Raw genomic sequence first — 17,950 nt, 5'->3', positions numbered from 1 at the left:
CCTGCACTCACCCCGACCCAGGGGCAGGGAGTGAACATGCAACCCAGGTAAGTGCCCTTGACTGGAATCAAACTGTGACCGCCAGTGCCTGGGCCGGCACTGTAATCACTGAGCAACACCAGCCAGGGCTTATTAGTTATTGTTGTTAATCTCTTATTGTGCCTAATTTATAAATTAAACTCTATCTTGGGTATAGATGTCTAGGAAGTAACACACATGGTATAATAACATAATATAAATAGTATATATGCATTTGCGGTTTCAGGCATTTACTGGAGATCTTGGTATGCATCCCCTTGGGATGAGGGGAAGCTACTGCACCTGGGAGGAGCGAGCACATGTGTTTCTCTTCTACTCCCGGCTTCCGTGTCAGCTCCTCCCTTCTCTTCCCCTCCCCTTGAAACACCCCCAGCCTCCACTCTAATTCACCCACAATCTGTCAGTCTTTTTCTCACATCTACCGCCCAGCATTAGGTAGCTTTTCTCAAATTTTAAGAAAGATTCCTACTGAAAAATTTAAGGATCAGGAAAAAACTAAAGTAAAAAAATAAAAATAAAAATCAATCTATACAACTTAAAGGGCAAACCCCTTCCCCCTACACCCATGCACAGCACAGTAAACGGAAATGTTCCACGCAAGTACCACTGCAGAGGGCCCAGTGCAGACTCCACAATCCTGACCATGACCTTTGCCCAGCACCTCTGAATCCTTTCAAATTGTAAAGTAACACCTAATAAAAGGTGGCTAGTAAAAACAAACAAAAAAAAAACCCCAAAACAAAACAAAACAAAAAACCAAAACGATATTTCAATGTAGTAGTTAAAATACAAAATCTAGTTAAAACGCAAAAACCAGTAGTGCCCTCGGCGCTCACCCCCAGGAGCTCCCCATCCACCAGAGCGACACCCCCCCACCCCCTCCCCAAAAGGCCTCTGCCCGCACCCACCTCTCTGGGGCCTCCTCTCCTGATGAGGAGGAGCAGGGGGGCTGGAACCTCTGGAAGACGTGGTCCCAGCACGGTGTCCTCTCCCAGGACGGGCCAGGCCTCCCCGGGGGAGGGACCCCCTCAGGCCATGGAGCCGGGCCTGGGGGAGCAGCCTGACGAGGCCTTGGGGAGCCGCAGGCCCTCAGCCCCGGGACTTCCGGCAGAACCACTTCCGGGGCAGGAGGGCAGCTCATCAGGAAGAGGGGACACCTGGCTCCCTCCGCAGGGCGGCCCCAGGCTGGGCTGGGCCAGTGTCTCTGGGAAAGGCTCAGCCTCCAGCACCACCAGCGCCTGTGGAGCCCAGAGGCCTCTGAGGGCCCCTCTGCCTCCCCTGGGCCTGGCTTTTACCGGAGCCTCTGCCCCAAACTACCAGCCATTCCTCTACCCGCCCTGGTGCCCGCTCCCATGCACTGGGCCAAGTGAAACAACAATGCTTTTTGCAGCAAAAAAACCCTCCCACACACACACACAACAAAAAACAAATCAAAAACAAAAACCATACAAAAACCACTGGAGAGAATTTGGATATTAGAACAAAAATAGCTCCTTCAACCTTTAATTATGAAAGATTTTCATAAACCTTAAAAAATCTAAGATATGCTTTAAAAATCTACAATATGTCAATAATATATTTTTTAAATATTGCAAATCCATGCAGTATGCTGTTGGTGGAAGCTACTTTGCAGGCCAAAGGAAAAAAGCTGGAGTGGGTGGTTATAGAGACACTTTTGTTTATTTTAACCTGTGAAATGTTTTGTAGCCACAGAAATGGTTCTGGAAACAGTAATGTTAAAATTATTTAAAAAGCTGAACTTACAACTTGATAATACAAATGTAGAGTAATTTGTGATGTTTTTGGTTATATTGTATATAGAATGGTGTTAAGGGAACAAACTCAGGTCAGAGATACTTAACATCATCAATAACCCTTTCCCATGGCCAGTGTAGGGCAAATTTGGGAAGTAGTATATATTTGTCTTTAAGATTGTTCCACTTTCTAGTCCTATAACCTCCTCAGGCCTACTCCTGCTAATGATATCATTCCTGCCCAGGACTTTTTTTTAATGATCAATCTGATAAGTCACTGATCAGGGTAGTTTCTGTTCAACCTCTTACATGAGTCTTTGCATTAGAACAACAATTTTCAACCTTTTTCATCTCATGGCACACATAAACTAATTAGTAAAATTCTGCAGCATACCAAAAAATATATTTGTTGCCAATCTGACAAAAATAGGTATAATTTTGATTCATTCACATCAGATGGCTATTATTGTGTTGCCTGTTGTCATTTTTTATTTATTTGACATTCTAAGGGAAAAGAGGTCCTTGCCCCTGACTAAATAGTATATTTTAAAAATTATTGTGGCACACTGGTTGAAATATGTTACACTAGAAAAAAAAAATGATTAGCAGAAAATATCCTACTCTCAAAGAAGAAATCTCTAATGGTAAAATTTCAGAAATCATTGTATTTGGGCAAGGAATTATTTGGGTCAGAGAAGATTTCCTAGCACAGGACTAGTGCTAGAAATATAATAGTAATAATAATTGTTTTCTACCCCATTTCTCAAATTTGATTGTGAAATCCCTTTTACTACAACCACAAAAGATACGTATTAATAAGAGCAAGAGAGAGATTTCTAGGCCCAATTCCAGAACCATTAAGTCATAATCTCTGGCAGTGAGAAAGTTATAATTTAGAAAGAGAAGACATATGGGTAAACAATACAAATGAGTATTATTACCTCAAGTTTGGAAATGATCAGATTATACCTTATAGACCAAAAGCTTAGAGTGTCCATGCATTTAATGGCCTATCTGTATTCATTGTGGTGTGTAAGAATAGATAGAGCGGTATCTAAGGAACCCCAACTTTATCACTTGGTCTTACCAGGCACTCCAGCTTGGATCCAGAAGTTAATGTCTGTCCCATCGCCAGCACCGAAGACCTGTGTGACATTGATGGGCTGCAGCAGCCTCATGACCTCCTTCATGATGGCTCTGGCCTTGTCGCTGCCAGTGAATTGCAGCCCAGAGGGTAAGAAGGTCCCTGCATCAGACTCCATCACCAGGCTGTAGTTGGAAATATTTGCCTAAACAAAGACAAAGTGTTTGATTTATTTCTGCTGCTTGTTTACTTTCTCCTTGGGAACTATCAACAACAATAATCAAATACTTTATCTCTTTGCCAGTTCTTGCCAAAACACATCTTCCTCTGCTTGACTGAGGGTCTCGTCTGTGTATTACCTAACTATTCTGAGAAGCACAATTACTCATCCTGGGATTTGCCAAACTTGAGTTGACATGGAAGGATTAAAACATAATAAACAGGAATGTAAAGCCCCGTACTAACGTTATTCAATTATTTTTACTAGCATAATATTCTCTCAACTAATTTTCTTAAGTGCCTCCTGCATACCAGGATGCAATCCCTCCTATATGGTGAGGGATCTCCAGGTAGCATTAGCGATGCAACTGTTATTGGAGAACTGCATGGACTTCCCTTCTCCGTTGCCAGTGAGAGTCAGGTTCTTGGGGTGCCCCTGAAATAAGCATTTCCAGAGGTCCCCAAAGGAAGTGAGATTTGGTAGAAAGCTTTATTTGCATGGAATTACATCACTTGGTTTCAAAAGTTCCATTTCCCTTAAACCAGTCCTGGGAAAGATGCAGCTAGGAATTCAGCAGAGCTAAAAGCAAAGCCAGTGTCCAGAGTTTCTTTTTATTTTATTTTATCATATTTTATTCAGAGGAAGGCAGAGGGATAGAGAATTAGAAACTCGATGAAAGAGAAACATCGATCAGCTGCCTCCTGTACACCCCCTACTGGGGATATGCCCGCAACCAAGCTACATGCCCCTGACCAGAATTGAACCAGGGACCTTTCAGTCTGCAGGCTGATGCTCTATCCACTGAGCCAAACCGGTTTTGGCAAGTGTCCAGAGTTTCTGTTCCATGATGGAGCTGGGTTCGGCACAGCATCAGGGTAGTTGCAGGCCATTAGTCTATGTGTGTAGGGTCCACCTGGCTGTGGGCCAAGTGGGGGAGTGCAGAGTGAGAGAGCCCCACAAACCAGGTCTCAGATGCAAGGAGAGAGAGAGGGGGGCGGGGAATCAGTTCAGGAGCTGATGTATCTCAGATTCCATGCCTTTGCAGTGACCACGCCTATTTTGGCCAATGACCTGCTCCCAGGTGTGACGGACAGGTAATCACTGTCCCTTTGTCACCCTGACCTCTCTGGGCATGCCTATAATATTCAGCTCTTCGTGTGTTTCTATCCAGTTCATTAGTAACTGGGTTAAATACAACGATATCAAAACAAAAGAAGGCCTACTCTATGGACTATTCCTCTTTCCTGTAAGTAGATACTATATCTTCTTTTCATCGTGAGTTCTCCTGAAGCTTAAAGGCACCAAGCTGACAGGTTTGTCTTGGGTTTCGGATTTTTGTTGTCCTATCTGTTGCATCCCCAGGGAGAGGTCACAGAACAACAGGTGACACGCTGCTCTCTCTGGTGGACAGCCATAGCTCTCTAAACCCTGGCGACCCTGCTAGGCCACTAGTTTGTTAACTCTTTCCAAATAAAGTCTGGTAAGTAAGCAAACAGTGATTTCGTGTAGCCCATTTCGGCACTATAGGAGCTCAGAATAGAAGAGGCTCTTGCCAGCTTGCATAGCTGAACGGTCACACTGGCCTAAGACTTGCAAGTTTAAAGTCCTTCAGTTTCCCAGGAGCCGTCCACTTCTTGAAGATTGTCTGACTACTACCAACAGCTACTCAGCCATTATTCCCAAGCCATTCTGGATGGCGCTGTATTTATTTTTCGCAGAGTAAAAATCAATAGTGACATTTGTACAGTGCTTCCAGAGAGCTTTACATTTGTAATCTCCTTTGATCTTCTTCAAAAACCGGTAGACAAAGCGGCTTTATGGTTGATGATGTTTTATAGAAAAGGAACTGAGGGTCAGAGAGGTCAAGTGATTTGCTCAAAGTCACTCAGTTAGCAAATGGTAGAGCTGGGTCTAAAATCGCATGCTTTCCAAAACTCCACGCTACCCTGGCTAGCATTGGGTAGGGTGATAAGTAATACTTGTTCTGAATTAGGATGTTTTTTTCACTTACATAACCTACTAAGACTTGCATAAGTATTGCTTTTTTTGTCTAAAACATTCTTTTTTTTTTACAATGATGTCCTAACTATTACCATAGAAGTGTAAGTGTTGTGATAAGGAGACAAGGAGTGTTGAGTTCTAGAGGAGGATGTTGCCAGCATTTGTAAGGACTGAACGGGGTAGTCCTGGATACCAACATTTTGTTATTGTTGTCGTTGTTAATGATGAGGAAGTTAACAAAGCACAAGTGTGCTCATATTTTTAGTCTCACTTCTAAGGAATTTCTTTCTTCGTGATGACTTTCAGAGAAAGACCCAAGGCATTTATCATGGAAAGTGCCATTTTGGTTGTCCACCGTGGCTACTCCACAATGGCAGCATTATTAGAGTTTTAATGTACAAAAATATTTGCATTAATGCCTTTCATTCAGGCCTCGTTGAACTAGCACACCGATGCCAGGTCAGCAAGTTGCCATGTCCTAACCCTTTCCCCTGGTTCACCTGCTAACCCCACCCAAACTCCCCCTACCCCTGGAAACAGGAGAATTAGAAACATCATGGCATATCTGCAAGTGAAAACAGAAGTGGGTAATCTTATGTGGGAGGGTTCTTCCAGGTAGGCACATCCCACCTTTCCCACAGGAACTGCAGCAAAGTGCTCCTGATTATGTACAATTTAGGTTAAAAGTGGAGCTAGGTAGCAGTCTGGCTGTCAGACCAACACTAACAAGCAGCCTGGTGTGATGGACACAGCACTGGACGCACTCTGTTGTGTTCCTGACCGGCTTCCTCCCTCTGTCTCCACGATATCTCACCGTGGCTTTGGCTTCTCCATCTGTAGCCTTGGACAGATGCTCCATTCCAAAGCTGGAATAATGAGTCTGTGCCTATGGAGCTTTGAGTGCCTTCAAATTAAAGACTTTTGTAGGTCGAAGTGAAAGTGGTTGCATGAGTTGAACTTGTCAGGGCGCCTAACAAACTGTGCCTGAAGGGCTTCTTGGCCATCTACAACTGCGAATGAACAGACGTTCTAGGGCCAGGGGACTCCGGTTTGTGAATGCCACTGTGCAGTGTTGATAGGGACATAGAGAATAACACATACTAGTGTGAGGATCTTTCAAAGGTGCCCTATGCTATATTTGCAGCAGCCAGTTTAGCAGAGAGGTAAGAGCTTTGGAATTATTCAGACTGGGTTTCATCCTCAGATTAACCAATCATTGTTTCTGTGACTTGAGCCAGTCTAGGTAACCTCTCCATTTCTTCCTCCAGAAATGGGCGTGATAAAGGCAGCCAGTTCATGGAGTTATAGGAAAGAATGCATTGTAAAATGCATAATTAGAACTTGATAAACAGTTGTTACAGGCCTTAGCACTAGGTATCATTACCTCTCAAATTTTCAAGAATTGGCAGGCTGCTTATAACGACAGTAGGTAGCATGTTACAGTGCTTCCTACACACCACACACTGGGAAATGCTCTATAGCTTATCACATGTAATAAGCAAATGCAGAGTCTGCCCCAAGCTTGTGTTCTCAACTCCTGCACTGCCCTGTAGGCTGGCATTTGCCAAGTGTCAGGTTGAAAGCCCTCACTTTAAAAAAAATTAAAAAAAGTATGTTTTTATTGATTTTAGAGAAAGAGGAAGGGAGAGGTAGAGAGAGATAGAAACATACATGAGAGAGAAATATCAATTGGTTGCCTCCTACATGCTCCCTACTGAGGATTGAGCTGGCAATCCAGGCATGTGCCCTGACCAAGAATTGAACAGCGACCTCTTGGTGCATGGGACGACCCCAACCAACTGAGCCACAACAGCTGTGCATGCCCTCACTTTTAATGTAAAACACAGATACTGCAGTTACACAAGTATATAGAGTTTGAAATATTTTTTATGACCATAATACAATGTTTATGTGGACAGATTTAATTATCTTTGCTAACAAAGTAATTTAACTAAGCAAAGACAAGAATAAAAACAAAACCATAAAACCACTATGGCTCTATGAGTTTCTTCCAACTAGGAAAAAAAAGCCTGACATAAAATGTCTTTTCAAGCTGAATTCGACAGGATGCGCAGAAGTCAATAAACTGGAATTCAGGCGAGGGTAGAGAGACATGTTTGATTTCTGTTCGTGTAGAATGGTATTAGCTGCTTCTTACATGATGGCGGCATTCCCAAGTATCCTATTTATATATAAGCATCTCCCTATGTTTTTGATAGAGAACTAAGAAAACAAACCACCCACCGTCCATGACACGGCTTTTCCTCCTTATGTGTGGAGTCGTCTAATTGTTAGCACCTGTGAAGGGGACGGCAACGAATGTCTCTGCACAGACAGGTGTCTTCAAACTACGGCCCGCGGGCCACATGCGGCCCGCAGAGGAGTCTGATCCGGCCTGCCAGGTTTTTTGGGCAGTGAGCGCAGCCGAGGTGTTACAGTAGGAATTAGTAGTTCATATAGTCCGGCCCTCCAGCTCTCTGAGGGACCGTGATCTGGCCCCCACTTTAAAAAGTTTGAGGACCCCTGGCACAGAGCAACTGGGCTGAGCAAGCGGGTCACTGGGCTCTTAGACCTGCTGCTTCTCGGGAACGCGTGGTCATACCCGTGTTCCTTACTGTGCTGTAATCACGGGGGACACGCTCAGGGTAGTTTTGAAAAGTTGATTTTAGCTGGTGACAGTGGAGCAGAACCAGGCTCCTGTCACTCGACCCACACAACACAACTTCCTGTTCCTTCTAGAGACGAGGTTTTAGTACTGAGACAGCCAGCACCTAAGACAAGCTGAGGCAGATGGATGACGAGGCTGAGCAGCTCAGAGATAAGCTCAGCCCTTATCTGCAAAAGCCCACTTTGCTCTCTTCAGAAGCAGCTCTTTATTGGGAGACATGGAAGCTGTCCTTAATTGCCATGCAAGGTACACAATGCAATGGCAAGAAATGCTCCCCCCAGCCTCCTAGGTTTGGATCATTGGATTAGTGAATAGCTGCGCAGGGTTGAGGATTCATAACTTTGCCTGGTGCTAGAATCACGTCCTATTACACTGCTCTTTCTTTCTTCAAGTGTCAGTTTTACCAAAGAACAATTAGGTAACCATTAGCATTCTTGGGGTGCAAAGCAAGAAAAAAACAAAGGAAAGTGTTTAAAATATATGCTGCATGTCGTACCATGCTCACTCCCTAATATAAACACAGAGATTGATGTTTGTGTTCTTTGCCTTTACAAAATCCCAGGCGATTCTTCTTCAGAAATACCATCCCAAGTTCAGTATCTCCATGCCTTCCAAATTTGGCTGCTTCTTTGTTTTAAAGCTTTCATTTCCTCACAACCTAGGTGGCATGTCTTTGGTTTTGAACAAAAGTAATATTGCAGTCCCAAAATCAAACGAGGAGGAAAAAAAGAGACTCCTAATGATCCCAATTAATCATGTAGCCTCCTCAATTCAACTTTCAAAAAAAGCAAACTCTGTCCTGACACGGGGCAATCACTCTCAGTAGCACTGTCCTGCCCCCGGAAAGGTTAATATTCTGCAGATGAGGGTGGTGGTGCTGTTTGGTCAGGTGGTGGGCTCAACACTGGTTCCCAGAACCAAATCAGCTAATGACTCCCTGCACTGAGCTATCGCAATCATCTCTTCCAGCTGTGCCCTGACCCTGGCAGTCCCAGTTCAAGGGGCGAAGCTGGGGAGAGGGGCTTCTTCTCACAGCTTCAGCTCAAATGCCTGTCAGGGTTGGGGGCTCGGTAAAGAGGCATCTCCGGGCTGTGCAGAGCCAAGAACAGGCTTTACTTTCTGGTCAGGTCTACCCTGACGTTCGGACTTTTCTTTCTGACAGTCTCCAGAATCCAGTGTTGAACAGCCTGGGGTGCCCAAGGGAGAGCCGGGGGAGGGACGATGATGAAGTGGAATGTCATAAGTTGTTTTTATTTGCCAGCTGAATGGCTGCAGCTTGGGGAGATGGGCAGTCTTGGGTAAGTTACATCAGTGCTAAAATTGCAGCCGTGTATGGTGGCTTAGCCAGCGCGGTGCTGGATATGGGAACAGAATGAATGGCTCCTGGAAAGCTCTTTCCAGCCCTAGCATTCTGTGTGTGTGTGCAGGGTTCTTTGGTGAGAACCTGCGTTTTCACACAATCCAATTTTCACGTTCTCCAAAGCACTCGAGATCTCGGGAATTCTTCTCTGGAGCTGGTTACAGCTCATGGAGAGCCCTTAGACTTACTGAAAACACATGATCCCCCTATAAATGTCACTGTGGTAATGCTAGTGAGCCAGAGGCTAACCATGTGCTGTAAACACAGGCTAAAAGAAATAAGAATTTTATTTATATTGCCCAGGAAATATGATTGTGTTCACATTTCTTTTAGAAAAAGAAAAGAAACACATTATCCAAGATTAACCAGGAAAGGTTGACATGGCAGTTACTATCTATGTGCTTCATTTTATACCTGCATGTCAAAGCAACATAATCAATAGTTAGAAGCCGTGAGACTCAAGCGCTCCACAATTATCATAGATTTTCATTCCTTTAATAGAATGCATTGGTCACGTTTTTGTGTTACTAGTTTCATGTGTATTTCAATATTGCATTGAAGAATGCAATATTGCAGAAGACAAAGCAATAATACAGCTAGCGGTCTTTGTGAAAGCGGCCTTCTCTGCCTTCTCCCTCTCTCTCTCTCTCTCTCTCTCTCTCTCTCTCTCTCTCTCTCTCTCTCCCCCCCCACCCCCCCGGCCTCCTGGTATGGCCCTGCCAGTCTATCTTCCTATTCATACTACATTCCCATCCTTCTCCAGGCTCAAAATGTAAGAACTAAATGAGAGGCTCTTCGTTCAGCTGACCGTTGTTTTTGACACTGTTACATGCTAAATAAGAATAAAGTCATGTTCCTTGTTTTCGTTGGGACTGTTTCACCAGCCAAGACAGTGATTACTCCAGCCCAGGGGTCGACAAACTCAATAGTCAACAAAGCCAAGTATCAACAGTACAGCGAATGAAATTTCTTTCGAGAGCAGAAAATCAACTTCTGTGCAAGGGCCATGAACTTCCAATCACTCTACGTGCGCTCCCGCATGTGGTATTTTGTGGAAGAGCCACACTCAAGGGGCCTAAGAGCTGCATGTGGCTTGCGAGCCGCAGTTTGCCGACCATTGCCCTAACCCCCTTCTCTTGTCTGGGAAAACTACAGCAACTTCTTTAAGTCCCTTTTTAACAACTGACAGATGAGTTCATCTTCTTATAAGTACAGTGGTCAGGTTATTGCTTTTAAAAATACAGTACTTATTCTCTTAACTGGCAAAAAACAGGCTACTCTATACTCAAAAACTGAAATATTCACTCAATCCTAAGGCATGTCATATTAAAACACGATTAATCATTAATTCTCCTTTCTTTATAACCTACAGCAGTTTTGAATGATACTATCCTCATGTGCTTTACTTGATCAAGTACTCTTTACTAATACCGGTAAAGATTCTAAACACAGTTTTAGAAGTAATTTTTAAAAGACACACACACACACACACACACACACACACACACACATATATATTTATTTTTTTTTCAGAGAGAGGAAGGGAGAAATATCAATTATGATAGAGAATCATCAATCATCAATCGCTGCCTCTTGCCCGCCCCCTATTGGGGATTGAGCCCACAACTTGGACATGTGCCCTGACTGACCAGGAATCCAACCAGTACCTCCTAGTTCATTGGTTGATGCTCAACCACTGAACAACACCAGCCAGGCTAGAAGTAATTCTATATACTTAAGCATGCCTTTCCTTCTTCTCTCTCCAAACCACAAGAGTAATGAAACATCATGAAAAACAATAACATCCAAATATGAGTTTCAAGTCTCCAGGTCTACTCAAGTGGTTTCATGCTTTATCTCTTCCCTAGCCTTCCATGCCTAACATGCTACACCCCTATCTAATATGTTAGGCTGTTGCACTTTATTCAATTTTTTTTATACCTACCTTGCTCCTGAAAGAATTCAAGGCTTTCTCTAAGAAAAGATCATAATACTGTATTTTAAAAGCATGTAAACTTTCATAACTCAAGAAAATGCCCCAAAGGCAGGAACCAAATCTGTGTGGACCTCTCCCATATTTCCAGCTTAAATTACAGTGCTCACAGCACATAGTAGGTGGTCAATAAATGTTTTTGGAAAAAGAACACACTGGGAAAATTTGACAGGATTCCCTAACAGCAACCTGAGGTTACATGAGCCCCAGCACATAATGCAGGGGAGGAATAAAGATGGATGCATCAGGGACCTCTCATTATTGAGGAAAAGAAAGCACAGCACCAGGGCCTTGAAAAAAGCAACAATTTCTCCAGCGTTCAATTCTAAGAGGAATTATTACGTGGCTCTTTATAGTGTAAGAAACATTGAACTAAATAATGGACAAAGTCTCCAATAACAGTTTTTACAGAGTAGGCAGAAACACTTATTTTTCTAAACACTATTTTCTAAATATTGATCCTCAATTAAAGCCAAAAGCAAAATATTACATCATATTTTAGTAAAAGTGTTGTTTTCTTTGGGGAGTAAAGTGTATTTATCAATTATTATTGAGATAGAAACAGAGGAATAGGGTGATCATTCATTTCTGTTTCCCTGGGCAGCGCTAGTTTATACCCTCTGTCTTGGTATGGTCATTAAGAGTACCTCCTTCCTCAATAGAAGTTTCCTGGTTTTATTGTAGAAGGAAATCATACTGCCAATCTACCTATGAAGAAATCTGTATATAAAGATGACTAAGATAGGACTGGTTCTTTATGAAAGGGCAGAGTTTAACAGCAGAGGTAATAACTGGCTATTATATTAAATGTGATAAATTTTGTGAAAGAGGTATGTTAAAAGAACAGGGGCAGTAACTACTGGAAAAGTTGGGGAGAGATTGATAGAGGCAGTAACATTTGGCCTGAGTGGAGGCCCTTGATTGGAACTTCTCATTTTCTTTAGCTGGTTTTCTCATCTACCTGAGCTCCAGATGTTGGGGTGGCCACAAACAGTCCGCAGGCCTCTTTGTTCTCTGTCCACACTTGTTCTGTTGGTGCTCCTATCCAGATTTATGGTTTTAAATATTATATATAGAGATGAGTTCCAATTCATATTTTCATGCCTATCTCCTGAACTCCAGACTCCTATCCAATAGCAACTAAGCATCTCTACTTACATGGCTAATAATATATTGGTTTCCTACTTCTGGCATTACAAATGGCCACAAATTTAGTGGCTTAAAACAACACAGATTTCTTTTCTTTAGATTCTGGAGGTCCTAAGTCTGAAATGGGTCTTTAGAGCTAAAATCAAGGTGCTGGCTAGGCTACTTCCTCCTGGAGGCTCAATGAAAGTCTGGTTCCTTGCCTTTTCCACCTTCTAGAAGCTTCCCCCACTCACTGACTCACAAATCCTCATCAATTTTCTTTTTTCCTCCAGATTCAGTAATCACATTACCTTCTTGCACTTTTGATCTTCTTGCCTCTCTCTTATGAGGGTCCTCATCAGTAAACAGCAAACCCATCCTTCTGATTGTTGAATCTAAACTTCTGACAAAAAATTTTTTCCCCCTCTCTTGCTCTCACTCCCAAAATGCAATCTTTCAGCAAATCTAGTTGTTTTGAACAAAATAGACATTTCTCTCCAACAATGTCTCACTAGCTCCACTTTTTTTTTTTTTTAACCTGGTCCAAGCCAATGTCATCCCTCACCTGGGGTATTTCCATAGCTTCTTAACTGTCTCCCTGTTTCAACTGTTGCCATACTTAGCCTATTCTCTACACAGAAGCTATAGTAATCATGTTAAAAAGGAAACAAAAAACAACACACCACTAAGTCAAATGATATTATTTAGTAGACCCTCTACATTGTTTTCATCTCACTTAGGCAAAAAGGTAAAGTCTTTATATTCATTTTTAAGCTGTAAATGTAGGACCTGACCTTTCATAGCTTCTCTGACCTCATTTCTTACTAATCTCAACTTCACTTTCACTGTTCCAGATGCCTTAGTTCCTCAATAATGCTTGAGTTTTGGAGCTTTTGTCCTTGCTACTACTTCTGACTGTTACAACCTTCCTCTGTATATCTCTCATTTCTTCCAGGGCTCTGCTGAAATGCTCTCTTCTTAGGAAAGTCTTCCTAGTAACCTTAAATAAAACACTTCTCCAAAAATTCCTTATGGCACTCCCTACTTTTCATATTGTTTTATTTTTCTCCTTTGTATCAATAACAAATGTTTATTTTTATTGTCTGTTCCCGTTGGAAGAATATATTATCCCTTATGATAGGGACTTTCCTGTTGTGTTTACTGCTTATAATAGATAATTTAATGGCTATAAACCCTCCCGTCCCTGTAGGTATGCCCTTTTGCAATGTGAATTTGCAACTCCTTTCACCAAGTGTTATAATCTATTTCTCTACCTTCTGAATCAGACTGGTCTGTGATTTTCCTTGACCAATAGACTCTGGCAGAAGTGACATACATGATTCCAGAGCATGGGCCACATTCTATCACCTTGACCTTTTAATGCCCTAAGACTGGTATGTACCAAGCCTGGACTAGCCTCCTTGAGGTTGAGGTCCACATGGAGAGAGAAATCCAGCTGATAGCAAGCCCCACTTCCATACATATAAGTGCAACCGACTTTAACATTCCAGCCCAGCCAAGCTGCTCGATGACCACAGCCTGAGTGACCAGATAATATACAGAATGCCCAGTTCAATTTGAAGTTTAGATACATGCTTTCTTAGTAGGACTATATTCTATGTGGCATTTAATATATGTATGCTCCCTACTAACAGGAAATCTCATAATGACAGGGTGCCTGGAACAGCACAAAAAATATATAACGAGTGTTCAATGAATATCTGTTGAATGAGTGAACATTCTGTATTATTGATTCAGAGAAGATTTATATGTTTGTATATAATCTGGATAAGTGGGAAAGTTGGAATTTTATCATTTAAAAAATTAACGGGTCTGATTTGTAATCTTGCTCATGTATTGTTTCATGCCTACTCTGCTAAAGTGGGTTCAGAATCACATGCATGATCAAAGCCAAAACCTTTCTCAACAAGCATCTTAGTTATCTGCTGCAATGCCTGAGTACTTGCTCAGTTGGGTTCCCAGAATTCTTCATCAAAAGAAAAAAAAAAAACAACACACCAAAAAAACAAAAAACAAAAAAACAAAAAACTTGGCCAGGAAGAATCTGATTATTTGGTTTTATAATGAAAGAAGCCTCAAGCTGTCTCTAGAATATTGAATTGTATAAAAGAAGCTGAGCAAGTTAGCCACAAAACCATCTCACCCAACAAAATCAACTGACTTACTGAATGAAACTGTGGTACATACAATGGCATTGAGGGGCTAGTGGTTACAGTGGCCATGAGGGAAAGTAAGAAGAGGAAAAAGAGAGAAAGAGGGAGAGAGAATGTCAGGAGTAAGAAGAGAACTGCTCTGAGATAGTCCCAGTGAGGCTCATTAGGATGGGATAAAGAAGGCCTGTGAAGAATACTGGCCCTGGGGACAAGAGGAATTTGAGATGAAGAAATAGGACCTCTAAGGGCACTATATCCCCTAGAGAGTAAAAACAGCCATCCCAGTGTTGACAGAAGAGAAGCTGAACTTCCACCAGACAGGAACAGAGGTGACGAGAGAACAGAAAGTATTATTATCCACACAGATGATGTGTTTATGTGGAAAAAAACCCCATGCTCAGGGCTATTTGTAGACTTCTCCCCTGAACCCCAAATTCCTTTACTAAGTCTTCTACAATACTTGACCTCTACATGTATCTCATTTAACTTGTTCAAAACTGAGCTCCTGATCACTACCTCAACCTCCTTCTTAACTCCTCCTATTTTAGTTTTTCAAGCCCCAAACCATGGGATCACACCTGACTCCTCTCTTTCTCTCACACTCTGTATACACTTCACTATCAGATCCTATTGGCTCTTTAAAAAAAAAAACATATCTGGAGTTTCACAACTTCTCACTCCTTCCATTTGCTATCATCCAGTTTCAAAATACCATCATCTCTCACTTGGATTATTTTCAGACCTAGTCCTCTTCCAGTCTATCCTCAAAGTGGCTTCCAAAGTGATAATTTTAGAATGTTAATTCAGATCATGTTAAGTCCTCTGCTCAAAAGCCTTCAATGGTTCCAATCTCACTCAGAGAAGATGGCCCATGAGGCCTGCCATGATCCGGGCTCCTTTCTATTGATGATCTCTTGTCTACTACTTCCCCTCCATGGCCCCACTTCAAGCATGGGGACATCCGTGCTCTCTCCTGAATGCCAGGCTTGCAACAACTCTTCACTTTGCCTAAAGTGCTCTCTTCCACACAACCATGTCACCACCTTCTTTATCTTCTTCAGGTCTTTACTCAAACATTAGCACCCAATGAAGTCTTGCTTGCTCCCATTCAACCAAAATTCACACCACTCCCTTCTCACACACCCTATCTCTGTTCCTTGTGTTATTTTCCTTCTCAGTTGCTCTGCTCAGCCAACATACTATTTATAACTTACTTATCTAACTTGTTATCAGTCTTGATGCACTAGAATGAAAGCAAGATAAGGGCAGAGTTTAAAACAGTGCCTAGAACTTAGAAGGCTCTCCCAAAACATGTGCTGAGTGAATGAATAAATATGTATATTTATGTGTTTAAAGACATATGTGTATAAATATACATATATGTAAACCATGCAAGCTTATAGCTAGACACTATTTTGGATGATGTAGTGGTGGTCGTGAAAATGTCAATGATGATGTGGTTGCCAGTGTTGGTGATAAGGCAACATAGGTTTTTTAAAAATCTGCTCTAAAAAAAAATCTCTCAAGAAAGCATAGGGTTCAACAACTAGTGTTTAAGCTGAATATTTTTTGTATAATCTATAAAGCTTTTAAAAATACAACATCCATTATAAACACCAAAAATAAATACTTCCAAGAAGACTATATGGAATGACAATAAAAATGGCCTTCAATTATCTAAATATAAATAAAACTTACAAGGTTCCTTCAATAATGGAAGAAGAAGATACTTTTATTCTGGTAGCTAGGCAAAAATCATTTCCTTCTCAGGTGTGTGCTGAATGCATCCTTGGTACAGCCTGTCGTCATCATTTTATCATCAAAGATGAGAACCCTTACTTAACATGCAAGACATGGCAAAGTAAAATGGCCATCATAGGAGAACTGCACTGGGCATTTAAATAGAGTTTTTAAAATATAAAATGAATTTTTAAAAACCTTAATGTTTGTTTTGCTACAGTTAGTACAACTTGCATCTAATAATACACGGTGTGATCAGTAAGACTCAATTACAGAAATTGATAAATGTATGCTGGGGCTACTTAAGAGCTTCTGCAATTGCTTCCTATACTTCGTAAGTCTTAAAGCAGTCGGACAAAATGAAGGAAAATCATAAACAGATGAGGCAATTTAGCTTTGAGAAGAGGTAAGATAATTTAATAGGTATAGTTTAGATAAAAGGAGGCTAAGGAATTTAGCAATTACAGGGGAAAAAAATCCAAATAGGTACCAGTATTAAGCTAAGGGAAGTGTCGGAAAATAATTTCCCTCATCTGAGAACAGTCATAAGCACAGCAGTAATCACCCACAGGTAGAAGAAGAAAACAGTAGGAAATGGCAGCGAATACTACTAAGGACCACTCTGAAACCACCGGAGGGCCACTCAGCGGGGACTGAACACTGCAAATGCTCCAGGCAGGTGGAACAGAAGCAGTTAGTCAGGCACACAGACCTCTCCCCAAGGTTCTCTTTGGATATCTACATTCTTCATCCAGAGTTTCACTGCTGTTTGAAGGAAGTGCAGGAGATGAGGGCCACAGTGCTGAGGGGTTGTGAGTCTTTCAGTGGGATGGATACAGCAATTTCCACCTCAGCAGTGACTGCCACTGGGGAGCTGGAGGAAATGATGTATCTGTGCTAATGCCATTTGACATGCTTCTTGGCCATTAGGTGAAAGTTATTAGGCAAGTTATGTAAGTACTCTGGGCCTCAGTTACGCATTTGAAAGATGAGAAAACAAGAATAATAATTTTGCAGGTTAACTTTAAGGCAGGAGTTCTTCCTCTAATCTTTAAAAAAATATATATTTTTTTATTGATTTCAGAGAGAAAGGGAGAGGGAGAGAGAGATGGAAACATCAATGATGAGAGAGAACCATTGATGGGCTGCCTCCTGCATGCCCTACATTGGGGTTCAAGCTGCAACCCAGACATGGAATCAAACTGTGACCTCCTGGGTTCTATCATAGGTGGATGATCAATTCCTGAGCCACACGGGCAGGGCTGAAGCAGGAGTTCCTAATCTGGCATTCCTTAGGGATTCATAGAGATAGAGGTGAAGTTGAATGGGAAAAATTACGTCTTTATTTTCATTAAGCTCTAAATAAAATTTGTAGGAATTACATTCCTTCAATTATGAATGTAAGTAACAAATCACACAGTAGTATTAGCAGAACTTGTCACTTTGTTGCCAATAAAAATCACAGATAATTTTCATATTACATTAGATTTGTTGTAGAAATTGCAAAATAACCTTATGTTCACTACCATTTTGAAATGACAGTAATAATTACTGCAGGACCTTATTATTTTAGGAATTTTTTAAAAGCATATGATTATATTACATATTCAGTTTTAAAAGTCTGATAATGACATTTTAATAAAATTCATATCCTTGGAATAGTATGCATTTTATTTTATGCATTTAGAAAGATTATTTGAGAAGATGTCCATAGGTTTAACCAGACTGCCAGAGTGGTCCACAGCACAGATAACGGTTAGAACTTCCACCAGGTAAGTGGTAGCTTCAT

The 17,950-nt window shown here is 41.6% G+C and overlaps 1 protein-coding gene across 2 annotated transcripts in view; it reads right to left on the bottom strand.

Annotated features, from left to right (window-relative positions):
• The window catches only part of CPQ (carboxypeptidase Q), a 246,024-nt gene that overhangs the window by 53,525 nt on the left and 174,549 nt on the right, over positions 1-17,950 (bottom strand). For both annotated transcript variants that reach the window (XM_036436581.2, XM_045581327.1), the window contains one exon: positions 2,881-3,082. In XM_036436581.2, the coding sequence (XP_036292474.1) occupies positions 2,881-3,082 (202 nt within the window). The remainder of the gene's footprint in view (positions 1-2,880; positions 3,083-17,950) is intronic.

The sequence above is a fragment of the Pipistrellus kuhlii genome, unplaced genomic scaffold, assembly GCF_014108245.1.
Source record: "Pipistrellus kuhlii isolate mPipKuh1 unplaced genomic scaffold, mPipKuh1.p scaffold_m20_p_14, whole genome shotgun sequence".
Lineage (NCBI taxonomy): Eukaryota > Metazoa > Chordata > Mammalia > Chiroptera > Vespertilionidae > Pipistrellus > Pipistrellus kuhlii.
Note: the sequence above shows the minus strand (reverse complement) of the source record. Positions and strands in the feature narration are given on the sequence as shown.